The sequence below is a fragment of the Thermoascus crustaceus genome, assembly GCF_041956765.1.
Source record: "Thermoascus crustaceus strain CBS 181.67 unplaced genomic scaffold VTN00scaffold_4, whole genome shotgun sequence".
In the NCBI taxonomy this organism is placed as follows: Eukaryota; Fungi; Ascomycota; class Eurotiomycetes; order Eurotiales; family Thermoascaceae; genus Thermoascus; species Thermoascus crustaceus.
The window spans coordinates 2,984,124-3,000,786 of record NW_027192530.1 but is presented as its reverse complement, the minus strand read 5'-3'; the positions used below and the strand labels follow the sequence as shown (position 1 = coordinate 3,000,786).

The following is a 16,663-nucleotide window of genomic DNA, read 5'->3' as shown; positions in this document are numbered from 1 at the left end:
TTTCATTAATTTGATTCAATTATTGATATTGACGTTGGTATCTTATCCTTATCTTATCCTATCCTATCCTATTTAGGAACATCCTGCTCCTGCCTTACCTACAGGGTGTTGTTACAATAAAATTATCTCTCATGAACATGGTTTATGTTCGGTAATAAGCAAAGCACAGAGGTATAATAAAAGAACCGGATCTACTCTGCCTGCACCGCACCCGCATCTCCATCTCCAGCCCCAGCCTCAGCATCAGCCGGAGAACCAGCACCAGCACCAGCCCCATTAGTCTCCAACCCCCTCCCAATGAGACCGCGAAAATCGACCCCAACCTCGGTCAACTGCGCGGCCTGCTCGTGGACGATATCCATGCACTTTTCCCACACGCCGGTGCCGCGCTGGACGCTGCTGAGCTGGCGGGCGAGGATGGCGTTGAAGCCGTCGAGGTGCTCCTTGGCCCATTTGATGCAGGCGGAGGACATGAGCGGGGGGAAACACTGCTGGTAGATGCTGATGGTGTTTTTGATGATGGTGAAGTAGACGAAGGAGATTTGGAAGATGTAGAGGGGAAGGTCGCCTTCGAAGATGCATTGTCTGTAGTCTTGTTAGTAAGTCGAGTAGGTGTGTTTTGGGGAAAAAGGAGGGAGGACGCACCTCTCTCTCTTCTGGATGATTTCAGACCGCGCGTTGAGGTATGCTTCCCTCGCGCGATCCTCAAACCCCAACCGGGTCAGCCAGCTGACGTTCGTCTTGGTCGCGTTCAAAAACGAATGCGTGTCCACCAGGGCCCGCGAGAGGATGGTCGCGAGCTTGTTCGCCCGCTCGTCGACCTTCATGTTGATCACGTCCTGCGCGATCGTGTTGCCCTTGAGCCCCTTGGCCAGCTTGCGCAGCCGCTCGACGTTGGCCACGGCCTGCTCGAAGTGCTGCAGCGCGATGTCGATGTCCAGCTCGTCAATCTGCCCCTCGACCCAGCGGAGGTTCTGCTGCTTGCCATCCACGTCGATGCGCACTTCGGGCTTGTCCCGCGTGTTGTCCATGCCGTCGAACAGATCGTGCCGCCTGACCGAGACGTGTCGGGTCAGGTAGCTGAGGGATTCGGTCGACTTGCTTGCCGCCTCAGCCTCCGCGCGGAGAGCTCTGCGTAGATCCTCCACGGTCTTGCGGAAGGTTGCCAGGAGCTCGCTCTTGGCGGAACTGTTGCGTTGGTCATGTCGATAGGTAAACGACTTGGCTCCAAATCTGATGTTGATGGCGTTGGTCACACCACGGTCTTCTGCCTCCTCGCGGGATTGTCCAGCTCCGAGGTTGGCACCCAGGTCGATCATGTCGATGTCCTGCAACTGCCAGCACTCCTCCGCCACGAGCTTCGTGGGAGCCGGGCCCCTCTGCGCCTGGCTCTGGTCGACCCGTTTCCGCTTCTTTGCCGCCACCAGGAGATGGTCGTTCAGCAGCACGATGTGCACCGGCCGCCTGGGTTTCCACGTGGCAGAGTCCAGCTCGACCCAGTGGCCCGTCTCCATCACGATATGCCGTCCAGGCACCGCCGGGAGGAACTTCTGCGACCCTTCGACCGTCTTCCACAGCGTCTGGAGCTGGACGTTCCACATGCTTTCGAGGTTGGCTACCGAGCTGCGGTTGGCTCTCTTGGCTGCGCGATCCTCGCTCACGATGGACATGGGGTTGACCCCGTTGGACAGACTGGTCTGACCGAGAGCGTTGGTGAGCTCCGACATCAGGGCGCGGAGGGTCCGCATCTCGCCCTTGAGCTTCTCCGCCTCTCGACTGATCTTGATGAACTGGGTGCGGTTCTGGTAGACATTCTGCTGCAGGTCGGTGGAGGTGCGGTTCTTGACCTTGCGGAGGCTCTCCTGGTACTCTTGGATCTCCTGCTCGGAGGCATTGGCCAATAGATTGGCCACATCTGGTCTCGTTAGAGGGACACATGATACCAACATCCATACCGCTAGAACACTCACATTTATCCACCGGTAGACTGGGATCTCTCAACGCATTGAGATCCACGCGGGGAGGCTCGTTGGACGCGGTGCTCTTTGCGGCAGACGGCTGGGCCCCCGGGACCTGAGTTGGCAGGCTGGGGACGGGCGGAGCGGCGCTGATATCGGGGGCCTGGTTGAAACGCGTGGAATACCGCCGCTTGACGAGATCAGAGGTCGCACCGCTCTGCTGGGGCCTCTCGCGCGGAGCAGAGGGGAGGTTGGAGCCGGAGGCCTTGCTGTTGGCAGGCAGCGGGCCGGAGATGGGCTTGGGGGCGCTGATCTGGGGGCGTCGCGACTTGCTGCGACGCAGGGTGAGGCCGCGGCCTTCCATGGGGGAGACGACAGAGAAAACAGATGATGTAGATCTGAGATGTCAGATCTGAGGAGATCTGGCGATAGATCTGGTCAGGACATGGAGTTCAGGAGACGACCAAGTGGGACAGAAAGTCCGAGGCGGAACAACGATGATCCATCTCTCAAAATTATCGCCGCGAACTCCAGTTACGCCCGAGTCGAGCAGAGGAACATCCAGGAGCCCATCCTTAGCAGGCAGCCAGCGCTCTTGTTTGCTCATCGTTTGGCCGTTGTCCTCCTCTCTCCCCTGTCTACCCCGTTATCCTGTCTTCTCATCGCCATGAAGACGTCGACTCTGGTCGCCGCGTCCGCCGGCACCGTCCTCACGGGCCTTCTCGGTATGGCTTCCACCCCGCAGGACAGCACAGCACACTAGGCTATCTGCATCCGGACCGGCTGACCCTCCAAGCAGCGTACGCAGTGTGGTTCGACTACAAGAGACAGTCTGACCCCGAGTTCCGAAAGGCCATCAAAAGAGATAACCGGCGGCTGGCACGCGCCGTCAAGGAGGAGGTCGAGGCACAGGGAGCCAAGCAGCGGGAGGCGATCAAGAAGGCTGTCGCGCAGGCCAAGGACGAGGGATTCCCGACCGACCTGGAGGAGAAGGAGGCCTACTTCATGGGCCAGGTCGCCAAGGGCGAGTCTCTGTGTGCGGAAGGTATGCCTGATGTGCCTGATATGCTCCCTTGCTGTGATATAGATAAGGCGTCTATCCAGACGGCCGGCTGATGCACCTGTCAGGATCAGACAACATCGAGGCGGCGCTGGCGTTCTACAAGGCGCTCAAGGTCTACCCGCAGCCCAGAGACCTGATCTCGATATACGACAAGACCGTCCCCAAGGACGTGCTGGAGATCTTGGCGGAGATGGTGGCTATGGATAGCGGACTGAAGCTGGGCACCTTCACGGGCGGCGAGAGCAGTGGCGCGGAGGGCGGCCACGGCGTGGAATAAGCGTGGATGGAAGAAAACCAAAATTGATTTTAGATCACCAGACCCCTCTGGTGGACCTCGATGCTAAGGCATTTTATATTTATTCCCTCCATCTCTCTTGCCTGCAGCGATCATCGTCTTAGGGCTGGTGGGCTGGTCACCGTCCACCGCTTTCCCTTTTCCACCGATCCGAACCGACTCTGTCCTGTATCCCCAATCTCCACTACTCCTGTATACTTCTTGTACATTGCATCGGGCCCTGGCCGCGAGCGTGGCGGACCACTTGGCCCCCTCTCGGCGTCATGGCTGTGCTGTGTCTGGCCGTCTGGGCCCCGGTGCCGGTATTTCACGTTGAGTCCCCGAGACGGGCACTATGTGCTGTACTTTTAACGACGAGAATTGATAGTTTACGTATCTTGATATCTCCCGTCCCTGGTGCTGGACCACGTACAAAACCTTTGGGACACGACCAAAAATACTCCTGGCAACCCCGTATTTCTTCTCCGGACACATCGATAGTGGCACGCCGAGGCCCGTAAGCACGGCTCGACCCCGTTGGTTGGTCCCCGGCCAGAGTCTTGTCCCACGAGTTAGATCTTTCGACGGTTCTTCTTGTCGGCGCCGGCGCTGTTTGGCGCGGGCTCAGGCTTGCCTGTCCTGGAACTCCCTGACTCCTGGGCGCCGCCTTTTAAACCCCCTCGCTCGCCGCTCCGAGTTTCTTCTCCATCCCTCGACTCCTTCGTATCTCCCAGGGACCTCCTGCGGATCGCTGTTGTTTTTCTCAGTCGCTCTCTCGTTCATTCCCCATTCGCTGTTTCCCTTCGTTCTCACATACCGTCGTTCGCTCGCTGTTTCGCATTTTGCGCTGCCACTCTTTTGCCGACCTGTCGCATACATATAAGTTATCTTTGCTATATATCTCCCTCCGACCTAACTCCTAGTCTTGCCTTTCTGCGTACTTGCAGGTCAAGTCAAGATGGTCAAAGTATGTGGATCCGCTTTTTCCTGCGTGTAAAGTCCCCTTCCACTAATGGTACATCTAGTCCGCCCGCGTCTTCACCGTGCTCTGCGGTCTCGCAACCACCGCGGTGGCTGTCAACCCCATCATCGTCGACGGAAAGGACTTTGTCGACAGTGTCACCAAGGACCGTTTCCAGATCATTGGTGTCGAGTATGTGTTGTTTCCAGCATCCGTCCGGGAGCGATGCTAACATCGATATAGCTACCAGCCCGGTGGCTCCTCCGGCTTCGACGGCAAGACGGACCCTCTCAGTGAACCTGAGATCTGTCTGCGCGATGCTGCCCTCATGCAGCGCCTGGGTGTATGTATCTAATGTGATTCACGGGCCTTGGTGAATCTCTGCTCACTCGACTAGGTCAACACCGTCCGCATCTACAACATCAACCCCGAGCTCAACCACGACGAGTGTATGTCCATCTTCAACGCGGCCGGTATCTACCTGGTCCTCGACGTCAACTCGCCCCTGGAAAACGGCGCCCTGAACCGCAAGGCGCCATGGGAGTCCTACAACCCCATCTACATGAACCGGGTCTTTGGCATGGTCGAGGCCTTCAAGAACTACCCCAACGTGCTCGCCTTGTTTGCTGGCAACGAGGTCATCAACGAGCAGAGTGTCAGGCTGGTTCCGGCCTACATCCGGGTTTGTCTCGCTTGCCCGTTTAACTTGAAAGCATCCTGCTGACTAGCCTAGGCCGTCCAACGTGACATCAAGGACTACATCGCCAAGCACGCGGATCGTCCCATCCCCGTCGGTTACTCCGCCGCGGATGTCCGTGACATCCTGATGGACACGTCCAACTACATGTCCTGCGAGATCAAGAACGCGACCAGCTCCCGCTCCGACTTCTTCGGTCTCAACTCCTACTCGTGGTGCGGTGATTCGAGCTACACCAAGAGTGGCTACAACATCCTCACCGAGGACTTCGCCAACGCGTCGTTCCCCGTGTTCTTCTCCGAGTACGGATGCAACGAGGTGCAGCCCCGTATCTTCACCGAGGTCCAGGCCATCTACGGTGAGGACATGACCCAGGCCCTGTCCGGCGGTCTCGTCTACGAGTACACCCAGGAGGACAACGACTACGGTCTGGTCAAGGTCAACTCGGACGGCAGCGTCAAGCTGCTCATCGACTACGCGAACCTCCAGAAGCAGTTCGAGAAGCTCGACCTGAACCGCATCACCTCGGCCAACGTCACCCAGACCTCCATCGAGCCCGTCGAGTGCACCCCGGACCTCATCACCACCAAGGACTTCCTCAACACCTTCGACCTCCCCAAGCGCCTGGACAGCATCCAGGAGATGATCGACAACGGCGTCGACCACAAGTCGGGCCAGATCGTCGACGTCAAGGAGACCAAGGTCACGCAGAAGATCACCGACCACAACGGCAACCCGGTCGAGGGCGTCGAGCTGAAGATCCTGTCGGACGGCGAGTCCAACCTCCCTGGCGCCAGCACCTCTGGTAACAAGTCTGGTTCCGGCTCGTCCAACAAGGACACCGAGACCAGCGCTGCCGGCGCGACCGTCGCTTCGGGCATGCTTAGCATGGTCGGTGCCGCGGTTGCCGTGGCTCTGACGATGGTGTGGTAATTTCCCTGATTTCCCCTAGGGGGCTAGGTTAGAACGGTTAAAGCATCATCTCTGTAACTGTCCGGAAATTAGGCTTTGCTTCTTTGTACAGAGATAACCATAGTTTTGAACAGTTGTGAGCATGTGCAACGGCTGGGGAATCTGATTGTTTCTACGCTTGTTATTTTCATGTAGTTATTTCGACCGCATAATTATTTAAAGATTCTTGTCCTTTGAGCGTTGAGCGTTGAGGCAATAATACAACTGCCGACGTTGGTACCGTTGATCCGTGATGATTTTCGATCGATGATCTGCGATACTACGAGATAGACTGCGCCGTAGGCGCCGTAGGTTGAGCCACCGCCGTTCGCTCGGACTCTGCTCCGCTCCTTAAATTTGGAGGTTTGAAGTCATTGTGGAGCTGTGTGGTACTTAAACGGTCTAAACCCTGATGATCATGATGATCGTCGGGCTCGGCACTATCCGTGGCCCTATAGCTCCCATACCATTGGTGCTATATCCAAACAGTCCAATTTATTTTGTTCCGGATGTGAAACTTGATCGGCGTGGAATCCCACCTTTTTTTCTTCTTCTTTAAAATTTTTTCTTTTTTCTATATCCAAGGGTTTATTGAATCTTGTGACTAGTGACTTCTGTGATGTAACAACAATAATGCCCAGACTTTAAATTCGCTGGCGATTCAGCTTTTTACTTTCAGGAGGGAGAGATTTCCGACCCGACGACCAAGACCGAGACAGCCCTGAATCTGTTAGACTGTTGGCCCACCTGTGACTTGTGCTGTGGCGCGGGATCATCACACAGTGTCAAAGTCAGGGGAAGCAGGGGTTGGGGCTGGGCTGAATTCAGACCCGACTCAAACTCAGTCTGAATGAATCTAGGAGCGGGCCGCTGTGGATAATATCCTAGACCTAATGGTAGGGTAGGGTATGGTAGGGTATGGTGCCAGGTGCAGGTGCTTCGATGCGCGCATTGCACAGGTCTGGTCAAGTTGGGGCTGGTTGGGACTGGACCGGTGAGACGGTAGGCTGTCTCCAGACTCCAAACATTATCCCATAGCATATCATCATTATTGTGTTCATCGTCGTGGTGGGTGCCTATCAGAGTAGGTAGATAGGAGGTACCTAAATATATTTTTTTTAAAAAAAAATTTTTTCTTCCTCTGAGGGTATTTAGGTATTTATATCTATAGTTATTTATTTATTTTATCTTTGTTTTTTCCCAATGTTTTGGAATATGCCCGACCGAATCAAAATCCAAAACCGAATCAAATCGCACGGGCTTGGCTGGCTGGCTACCTAATCTACCTGGTATCATGATCCCTTTATCCCCTCTTTCCTCCCTCCCAGTACTGTACTGTGTAGTGTGCACTATGCGCTACTACATACATTACGGAGTAGGACTACTATATGCTATGCCATGCTATTCTATGCTCTCTAGCTGTGGCTGTACTGTGTACTGTATACGTTGCAGCTGCAGCATTTTATTTTATTACTTACTACTACTGGGTAGGTAAATTATAGGGTCGTATCGTCTCATCTGCGACGGTGCGATACGACTCGATACGACCGTATCCATGCCATGCCATGCCAGTGGATGTTACAGTTACAGTTATGCGGTCAGGATTCGGAGTATATACAGTACGAAGTGCGGACTTCTCGGATCCCGAGCTGCGGATGTAGACTTGTGGACTTGGTGGTATAGTGTCTATGCTGTGCTATGTATTAAAAAAAAAGGATGCTGCGATCAGGATGAAGAAGCTGTACAGTATACAGCGTACGGTATTTGCAACAAATATGAGGAATGAGAAAGGGAGGGGGAGGGGGGGTACAGTGCCAGTACCAGTATCAGTACTTGCCGATCTTTTTTTTTCTTCTATCTACACCAGGTTGCGATATCTTTCGGCATCCCCCCCCCCCCCTTCGTTCAAGATACTTATGTTGCTGCTTTTGCTATATTGCAATCTGGGCTGGCTTTGTCTAGGATCTGTGGTCTATTACGGTGCCCAGGTACCCTCCAATGGCTTCAAAGTCATTTGGTCATAGAATAGCAAACCGCCAAGACAGTAGGCAGCAGGGTAGAGGGTGATAAAAGATATGGCAACCTAGTGTATAACGAATGAACGAATGGGCTTTCCATCTCAGGTTGGGTCAGGTCTGGTTGAGTCGCGATCTAAACCTATCTGTACTTTTATTTTTCTTTTATGATATAGTTATATATGATATATGAAAGCTTCCAGTACTGTGGGATTGCTAGAATAGGCACATCTTTCTTTCTGTAACACTACACCGTAGGCTTTAAAATCTTGTAACCTTATAACCTTAACTAGATTGACTCCACATACCATGAGCCATGAGCAATCGATTTCTGTGTTATTTTTTGTCTCTATTTTTTCTATATACCATTTTATGTTGTATACTACGGACCAGACATGTAATGAGATGATACATACAAACAGCCATATACAGTCATTCGATGCACTATATACATAACATAACATAATATAACATAACCATAAATCGACAAACAATACCCTAGACACATCCATCCATATAAAGATGCGAGTCTATCTACACAGTAGTATACTCATAAACCTCCTCATCCCTCTCGGCGGGATCGATCCCCTTCTCATCCGCGTTCCGCCGATGCGTCTTGCGCCCCTTCTTCCGCAGCAGCGCCGGGTCCCAGATAATGTCCCACGCATCGACGCTCATCGTGCTGTCGTACTTGAGCACGCCCATGCGGAACTCGTCCCCGTCGTGTTCGTTTTCGTCTTCGACGAGCGCGCTCTCCGGGGAAGGAAGACGCATCCAGTGCCGGACGATGTCGGGGACTTCTTCCTTGACGTGGGAGATGATGAGGAGGGTCTGGTCGTCGGAGAGGCCCGTGATGCGGGCGCGCGCGTCCTCGACGGCGGAGTCGATCAGCCAGGTGTCGAGTTTGCGGTTGATGCGGCGGGTCGCGGTGGAGGCGCGACGGCGGGAGTTGCCAACCTCGAGGAAGTGGAAGCATTTGAGGCGGAGGGTCGGGGACATGCCCGAGAAGGCCTCGTCGAGGATGACCAGGTCCGGTTTGTGGATGACGGCGCGGATGAACAGGACGAGACGCTGCTGCGGGACGCTGAGCTCCGAGAAACGGATGTGGTCGGCGTAGTCGGCGTCGAAGTCGTGGGGGGTGGGTTTGGCGGAGGGCGTGGGACCGCCTCCGCCCTGGCGAGGGAGTTTCGGGAAGAGACCCTCCGGCGTTCGGGACTTCCAGACGCTTTCGTGAGCTGCGGCGTCGGCGTTGGCCGGGGCCAGGTCGGCTTTGAAGAATTCCAAAGCGGCGTCCACGTCGAGGTCGCGCTCGAAGGTGAGCTGGGGTTTGGACAGGAAGGTCTCAGCGAAGGCGGACTCGACGGCCTCGCGGACGGTGAGCTGGCGCGGGAAGAAGGCGTGGATCTCGGGCGAGGAGTGGCCGATGCGTTTCTGGAGGTCGAAGACGGAGATGGCCGGCTTGCCGGGCTCAGGGAGACGGGATCGGCCGAACAGTCGGATCGGGAGGCCGTAGGCCTGCGGGTGGTCCGACGTGATGAGGGACAGCAGCGTCGTCTTGCCGGAGCCGTTGGCCCCCATGATGGCCCAGCGCTGGCCGCGGCGGACCTTCCAGTGCAGACCGTCGCGCAGTTCGCCGTTCACCTTTTGCTTCCAGCCGCCCAGGACGGTCTTGTCGCCGTATTTGACCTGTACTCCGTCCATTTCGATGATCGGCTCGCCGCCCCTCTGCGCGACGGTCTCGAGGAGCGCCTGCTTTCTCTGCGGCAGTACATTCAGGTCATGGAGAAGCTGACGGTCCAGGTAACCTTCCTTCAGGGCCTTCAATGCCTCGTCGTAGATACCCTCGTCTTCGGCAGCGACGTCGGTGCTCGCTCGGGTTGGGACCGGAAGAGTCTTCCAGACATTGAACACCCTCTCGATCTCTGCTCTCGAGCCCTGCGCGAGAACGCGATGGGAGTTTCCAACGATCAGAAGATGGGTGATCCAGTCCGGGATCTTGTCCTGCGGGCGCAGGGACAGCAGCAGTCGGGGCGAGCACTTCTCCGCGAGACGCTGGAGGAAGCCGGAGATGCTCTTGACGGTAGCAGGGTCGAGTCCCACTGAAGTTGTCAGCATTTACTCCGTTGATATATATAACATATGTATGGGTGTTACTTACTAAACGGCTCATCCAGAAGAAGCAGCTCCGGCTCGTCCAGCAAAGCTTTCGCAATGCGTGCCCGTCTGGTCTGACCATTGCTCAGGTTGGCCACCGGCATATCCAACAGCTGCTCCAGCTTCAGGTCACGGATGACCTGTTCCAAAAGCGCCTCATCACGGACCGTCCCCTCCTCTTCGCCCGGGAGCGGGTTCAAGGACATCTGTCCCTTGAGGTACTGCCGGACCGTCCAGTCGGTCTCCTCTCTGAGACTCTCGTACCTCGCGCTCAAGTACGCGCCCCGGGTGCCGCCCGTGGCCTGAGAGCCTTCCCCGCTGAAGCCAACATACTGAATCGCGCGACCGGGGTAGCGTAGCTTGGGGTTTTTGGCGGCGACCTCGTCGGTCAAGAGGTAGGGATAGGCGCGGGCGTTGGGCGGTATAGATACATACTGCCCCCGCAGAACTTCCAGCAGCTGCGTCCTCCCGGGAGTACCGATGATGGCCCAATGCTGCAGCGGCTCCTTGTCCGGAGAGTCCTTCGAGGCGCCAGGCTTCGAGGGCAGGACAAAGTTGAGGTTGGGGTACAGGGGAGGATTGTCCTTCGAGTTGGCCTCCGCGCTCGGATAGCTGCGGTAGAAGGTGCCGTTCTCGATGCGGATCAGCGGGGGCGCAGAGGAGACATGGCGGGCAGCGCGGTAGAGAACCGAGGCTCTCAGCGACCTGGACAGGAGACCAGGCCGTCGAAGCATGCCGGGCACGAACATGGCCTCCTCGTCGTCCAGCTCTCGACGCTCTCCAACTCTCTCTTCTCCGATGTCGCGTGCAGCCGCCAAGACGATGTCCGCCGGGCTGAGCCACGTGCAGTCACATGATTATCACATGATTCCCGGACGGCCCGTCTTTCATCCACGGATCCCGTAGAGGTCCTGTTGAACATAGTCCGGGATGCTTCGAGTCTCGCGGACTGCTGTAAACTATCTCTTGAACGCTTAGTTGAAGAGGGAAAAAATGAAGAGTGCACGTCTGGTTGATCGCTATGCTTCTTCCGCTTTAAACCGCCAAGACTATGCCCGAGAATGGGGACTCGTCCCGGCCGGGTCCAGGCCATCCTGAAGGGCCAGCCCTGACCATGTCGGGGAGGGCAATTCAGGCCTGCGATCGATGCCGATTTAAGAAGGTACTTTCCAGAATTTATGCATGTCGATGTTCTAGGCTAATAGGTCATAGGTTCGGTGTGATGGCGCTGTTCCTACTGTAAGTACCTAGGCATTTTTTGTTATTCTGTTATATTACTATTTTATCATTAATTATATATCCATTCACCAAGTCTTTCAGTCCTAAATAAAGAGCAAAGGATCTAACTGTCACAGTGTGGAAGATGTAAGCGTGCCGGCCTGGAATGTCTCACGACGGTGAAACTGAACCGAAAATCGTATCCCAGAAGGTAAGTCTCTCTTTTGGAAGACTCTAACAGCGCTGACATCGAACAGCTATACGGAATCCATCGAGGAACGCCTGAGGCAATTGGAGGCGGAAGTGCGCAAGTTGAAGGACTCCAACGATGCCAAAGATAGGCGCATCAGGGAGCTCGAGGCTGAGGCAAGGTCTGCCTCTCGACAGCCTGTGCCAGTTTCACAATCAGGACCATCTTATTCAGGGTCAACTCCCGTGATGAAACGCCTTGAGGGGACCTGGAAACACGGCGCCAGAGCGTCCACTGACGAGCCTCTGTCGCGCGAAGTTGGTCGTATGAACCTTGACAGACGGGGGATCGGGAGGTTCATGGGGTCTTCAAGTGGCATCTTCTTCGTTGGGACTGCCGAACAGAGACTCTCCAGCCTCAACAAGATCTCTGGGAAAGTTGGCGATGCGTTGCTTCGAGTAGACGTTGACGACCAGACCGTGGAGTATCCTCACCAGCCCCAGGTGGACAGCGCGGTGGTCCTTCCCCCTAGGGAAACCGCCGAGGCATACATCGACAACTGGTTCGAGTTCTGGAAGAATATATTTCCTATTCTGCATCGTCCTACCTTCATGAAGGCAGTGGACGATCTGTATTCTGTGCCGGACGAAGTCCGCGATCCAGCTTTTCTTGCACAGTTCTTCCTCGTCCTGGCCCTCGGATGCCGTCACTCTGTTCTGACAGGTACGACAAGTGGGGGTATTCCGAGCGTCAAGAGCACTGGCGAGGATATAGATATGTTCTGTCAATCTTTAAAGTTCCGAAACAGCATACTCTCTCTTAACGATCTGACGACACTGCAATTCCAGGAGCTTCTGACGCTGTGGTATTTGTATACCGGCAAGAGGAGTCTCGCTTTCCAGATGACCGGTAGCATGACGAGACTGGCACTGGAGCTGGGTCTACATCGGCATACAAGAAGATTTCACTTTGACCCGTTGACAACGGAAATGCGCAAGCGGACGTTCTGGGTGTGTTACATGCTTGATAGGTAAGAATACTCTAAATATACATACCGTATCTTACTGACTCCAATAGCTTCATTTCAGCTATCGACGGACTCCCTAAATCCTTTCGAGACCAGGACATCGACGTCGAGCTGCCGTCAGACGTGGATGACGACTTCGTCAATTCTGAAGAGTATCTATTATCCCTTCCTGGTGAACCGACCGGAATGCTCCTCTTCCTGTCTCTCGTCAAAGTCGTACGAGTCTTGTCCAACGCCCTCGAAATTCTTTACACGACTACCGATCGGAGACAGACGGTCACCAAGATCAAGACCGTTGAGCGGTTGCTCGACCAATGGGTGCACACGCTTCCGGATGATCTGCAGCTTGATCCGGCTGCTGCGCAGCCTCCCTGCGATAATGCGCGGATAGAACCGGCTGTTGCGTTTCTTCATCTGACCTACTTCTACGTCCGGTTCGCCGCGCATCGGGTTGCCATTTCATTTCACCCGACAGCTCCACAGTACCGGACGTCGCTCATGAGATGTATGGAGATTGCGAAAGAAATTATATGCCTGAACTCCCACTGCCAGCGCTACTTGCTAGTCTTGGATGTGAACCCTGGATCGCACGTTTATACGGTGTGGTCCTGCGGATTGATGTCCTTATTTGGCTTATGGGAGATCAAGACCACAGAGGGGCTTGATTTCAACTCTGAAGTGGAAGAAGATGCAAAAGCTGCTGCAAAAGCATGCGTCGGATTGCTGAAGTCGCTAGTCGCGTCCGGCAGGGATGAGCAAGTTAGGGTTGACAACCTTATGGACATAATAGCGGCGACATGGCCCGACAACACGGTGCCTGGAACTCAAGCCCCTGAAACTCAAACGACGCAACCCCCGGTCTCCGGCCCGTGGCCGACCACATTAACACCACAGAACCCGAGTCAGCAAGCGCCTTCAGACCAGCAGACCCCGTTCACGCAACTCCTGCAGTCCATGTATATGGATCAGACCACACCTCAACCTCAACACGACCTCGTAACTTCAAACCCACGCGGAAATTCTCAATCCCAGTCCCCTCACATACCCCGTCTGGACGAGTCCGCAACATCTCCATCCCTAATGATGGAGAGTTTCAACGTCGACTTCAGCAGCGCCTTTTCGCACCCGTACGAGCGCTTCCAGATGGACGCCTTGCCGGTTACGAACAACTCCCAGGGGACCCCTCCTACTACTATGAGTCCTGCTCAACAACACCAACAAGGGAACACACGGCAAATATGGGACGACCCAGTCTTCAACCTGACGTCCATGATGCCGGTCGTCCTTGGAGAGAATATGAACATAAATACGAATACCCCATCTGCGGGACATGAGGGGCAGGGACAGCCGTCAAAGAAGAGGGCGAGAGCAGACGGGGATTTGCAGTTTTAGTGGACCCACCGAAAGCTTGCATCGAGATCTCCGATCTTGCTCCATCATCCCTACTGCCCTATATCTGTGCTGTGCAATATCAATCTACATAAAAGATAAGCGTAATGCGGACCCACCGCCGTCTTCCGTCCCGCGCCGCTTTTCATGAGGGGTCCAGTCGTGAGGGGTTGATGTGCTCGGCTATGGAGGTGAGGTTCACAGTGAGGCTGAGCAACCAGCCCGGTAGGCCTTAAACCTTCTCTAGTCCATAATTCAAATGTACACGGAAACTGCATTAAGTAATCCTGACTGGTGGATTTAGCCATAGAAATCCCCCGTTCACCGCCTGTTCTGTACGGACAATTGTACATCGGTAAAAGGCAATATCCACTGATGTGCGCCTGATCGATGTGCCTCTGGCTTATAAGTGTCTCCTTGGGGACGGAAAATGACACATGCTCTTTTTGGCCTAGGGACTCGCTGACCTGGACACTAGCTTAGGCTCTAGGGTCGGCGGCGGCCACCAGTGCGTTGCCCTGCGGAGGAGATGTCCTGGTTTGAAGGGGAGGAGGGTCGTGTTGCAGGATCTGCCATCCATCCTGGAGAAAGCGGATATTCCGGCGGACTGTGAGGGTGGGGTGGAGAAGATGAGGTATGATTATTTGACGGAGCAGCCTGTTAAAGGTAAACATCCCTCTATTCTTACCTACGTAGTACTCCACAGGCCCAATAGGCCGGAGGGTGTCGGTTGGGGAAAACTGATACAAAAGATGATAAGGCGCCCGCGTGTACTACTTCCGCCAAATCTTGCACAACAACGACGACGAGACCTGCGTCCGGATCCTCCGATCCCAAGCACCAGCCATGTCCAAATCCTCCTCCGTCATCCTCTGGACGAGAGAGTACTACCGGACCATGCAGAGGAAGGTAACGGCGACGGCGACTGGTACACCTCCGCACTGAACCTCTCCATGCTGGCCATGTTCAACACGCGGGAGAGACACGAGGGGCGGTGGCGGAGGCTGCTGGATCAGGCGGGGTTCGAGGTGAGGGAGATTAGGCGGTTTACGGAGTTTAGGGATAGTGTGATTGTTGCTGTTAAGAAGTAAAGGAGTGAGTAAGTAAGGAGAATGTAGAATGTGTGTGGACTTGGATTGTTATCAGTAGATACCTAGATGATGGAAAGTAGATTTCTTGTTTCTTATGTACATCTCTTGTCCTTCTATGGTATAATATGGAAAGAGACCGGAAATTGTCAATTAGAAGTTGCTTTGGTGAAAAAAAATCTAGTCTAAGACTCTGGTTAACATTTATATACAAGCAAAGATAAATTGTAGAGTTTCGAAAGAGTTAGATGCCTGTTCCGAGACATAGATGGTTGTACTAGTAGAATGCAGCCAGCAACTTTGCTTATCCGGGCTACACGTGACAACACACGTTCATCTTCAAGTAGATACTCTTCAATAAATACCCAGGTACCTTAAGTACCTAATCAGCAATTCATGTCCTCGAAACCCCAAAGATAGTTGTCCATCTGCATAGCAAAATGCGGAATCCAGTTAAGATCATCACCGATGGCCACTCCCCCATAAAGATTCGGCCCACTCTTCGTCGAATCCGCGCCTGTCCCCACCCGTGGTCAACCTTTCTCCTCGTTTGGCTATTTCCCTGGAGGTATTCTTTGCCATCCGATCTTCCTTCTGTGGAAGAGATTCAGAGAAACCCTCGGATCCAGGACGAGCGTCAGGCCGGGATCCGACGGCTCTTCAATATCCCGGTATACCGGTCCCGGGACACGGCCGCTCCGCTCGCTCTGTCGGCTCTTCGAGGATCTCTGCGCCCGTGATTTCATCATGATGGGCTACGAATGTACGTACTTCTTCTTTCACCCGGAGCCGCACTGGTCGCTGGCTCGCATCCCAGATCCCCAGGATGACGATCCCGTCCGATACGCCATCCTAGCCAGCCTTGTCGAGGCGCTGGTGGATGCGTTCAACTGGAGACTGGAACTGGGGATTCGATGGGATAACACCACATCGGAGCAGCGGGGTTCCAACTTCACCAGGGAAGAGGCGCCCTCCTGGACGTCGAGAGTTGGTGCCGTTGAGGAGCCCCTGGATTTTATCTCCACGGGCAAGGGTCCTAATAATAATACCAACGGGGCTGCTGACCTAACAGAGGAGCCTCATTTCTTGAAGAGAAATATTAGGGCGCCTAACGGATATCTATACACGGTATAGCAATAGTTGGAATATTTTTCTGTCTTTTATGTCTGTCTTTCTTGGACGTTACATACTTGACAAGTATGTAAAGTATGTACAAACCTGGACGACACCGAGCGGCTTAGGCCTCAAATTATCAATTGTGGACCAAAAGCACCGCTCAACTACAGGAAGAAAAAGCCATGAAATCTATGTGCAATCCGTACTAGCGTTTTCCGGCTGATGTCAAATAGTATCTATACTGCATGTTGTCTTCCTCTTCGAAAAAGACAGGTAAGTACGCGACGAGGGACCCTAGAAACTGTAATTCTAGTCCCAGATTTAACGATGACTGTTTACAGATGGACTTGGATCGTTATCAGCAGACGATAGAAAGCAGGTTTCTTATGTACATTTCTTGTCATTCTGTTATAATAGAGAAAGAGACTAGAAATCGTCAGTTAAAAGTTGCTTTGATAACGAAATATCTGGAGTATAATACTCTGGTCCACATCGAGCTTGCAAAGCAGGGGCTTGTGTGTGTGAGATCATCATTGCAATTGCCAATGGATGTAGATGTGCA

General features: G+C 54.1%; 5 protein-coding genes across 5 annotated transcripts; 3 read left to right on the top strand and 2 right to left on the bottom strand.

Moving 5' to 3' along the window:
• Window positions 1-191: 191 nt before the first annotated feature.
• Window positions 192-2,322, bottom strand: VTN00DRAFT_7581 (uncharacterized protein; the record flags this gene model as incomplete). Its single annotated transcript, XM_069434340.1, has 3 exons — window positions 192-585; window positions 646-1,915; window positions 1,971-2,322. 3 exons carry the CDS (start codon window positions 2,320-2,322, stop codon window positions 192-194), a joined length of 2,016 nt encoding a protein of 671 aa, XP_069287631.1.
• Window positions 2,323-2,361: 39 nt separating this feature from the next.
• On the top strand, window positions 2,362-3,298 carry VTN00DRAFT_7580 (uncharacterized protein; the record flags this gene model as incomplete). Its single annotated transcript, XM_069434339.1, has 3 exons — window positions 2,362-2,683; window positions 2,758-3,003; window positions 3,087-3,298. 3 exons carry the CDS (start codon window positions 2,362-2,364, stop codon window positions 3,296-3,298), a joined length of 780 nt encoding a protein of 259 aa, XP_069287630.1.
• Window positions 3,299-4,253: 955 nt separating this feature from the next.
• Window positions 4,254-5,886, top strand: VTN00DRAFT_7579 (uncharacterized protein; the record flags this gene model as incomplete). The annotated part of the gene is made up of 5 exons (XM_069434337.1): window positions 4,254-4,262; window positions 4,321-4,448; window positions 4,500-4,599; window positions 4,654-4,938; window positions 4,990-5,886. 5 exons carry the CDS (start codon window positions 4,254-4,256, stop codon window positions 5,884-5,886), a joined length of 1,419 nt encoding a protein of 472 aa, XP_069287629.1.
• A 2,567-nt stretch (window positions 5,887-8,453) lies between these two features.
• VTN00DRAFT_7578 (uncharacterized protein) lies at window positions 8,454-10,822 on the bottom strand (the record flags this gene model as incomplete). Its single annotated transcript, XM_069434336.1, has 2 exons — window positions 8,454-10,018; window positions 10,078-10,822. The coding sequence occupies 2 exons, from the start codon at window positions 10,820-10,822 to the stop codon at window positions 8,454-8,456; spliced, it is 2,310 nt and encodes a 769-aa protein (XP_069287628.1).
• Window positions 10,823-11,124: 302 nt separating this feature from the next.
• VTN00DRAFT_7577 (uncharacterized protein) lies at window positions 11,125-16,119 on the top strand (the record flags this gene model as incomplete). The annotated part of the gene is made up of 8 exons (XM_069434335.1): window positions 11,125-11,235; window positions 11,286-11,312; window positions 11,429-11,502; window positions 11,549-12,511; window positions 12,559-13,899; window positions 14,376-14,531; window positions 14,604-14,984; window positions 15,474-16,119. The coding sequence occupies 8 exons, from the start codon at window positions 11,125-11,127 to the stop codon at window positions 16,117-16,119; spliced, it is 3,699 nt and encodes a 1,232-aa protein (XP_069287627.1).
• Between the last annotated feature and the right edge of the window lie 544 nt (window positions 16,120-16,663).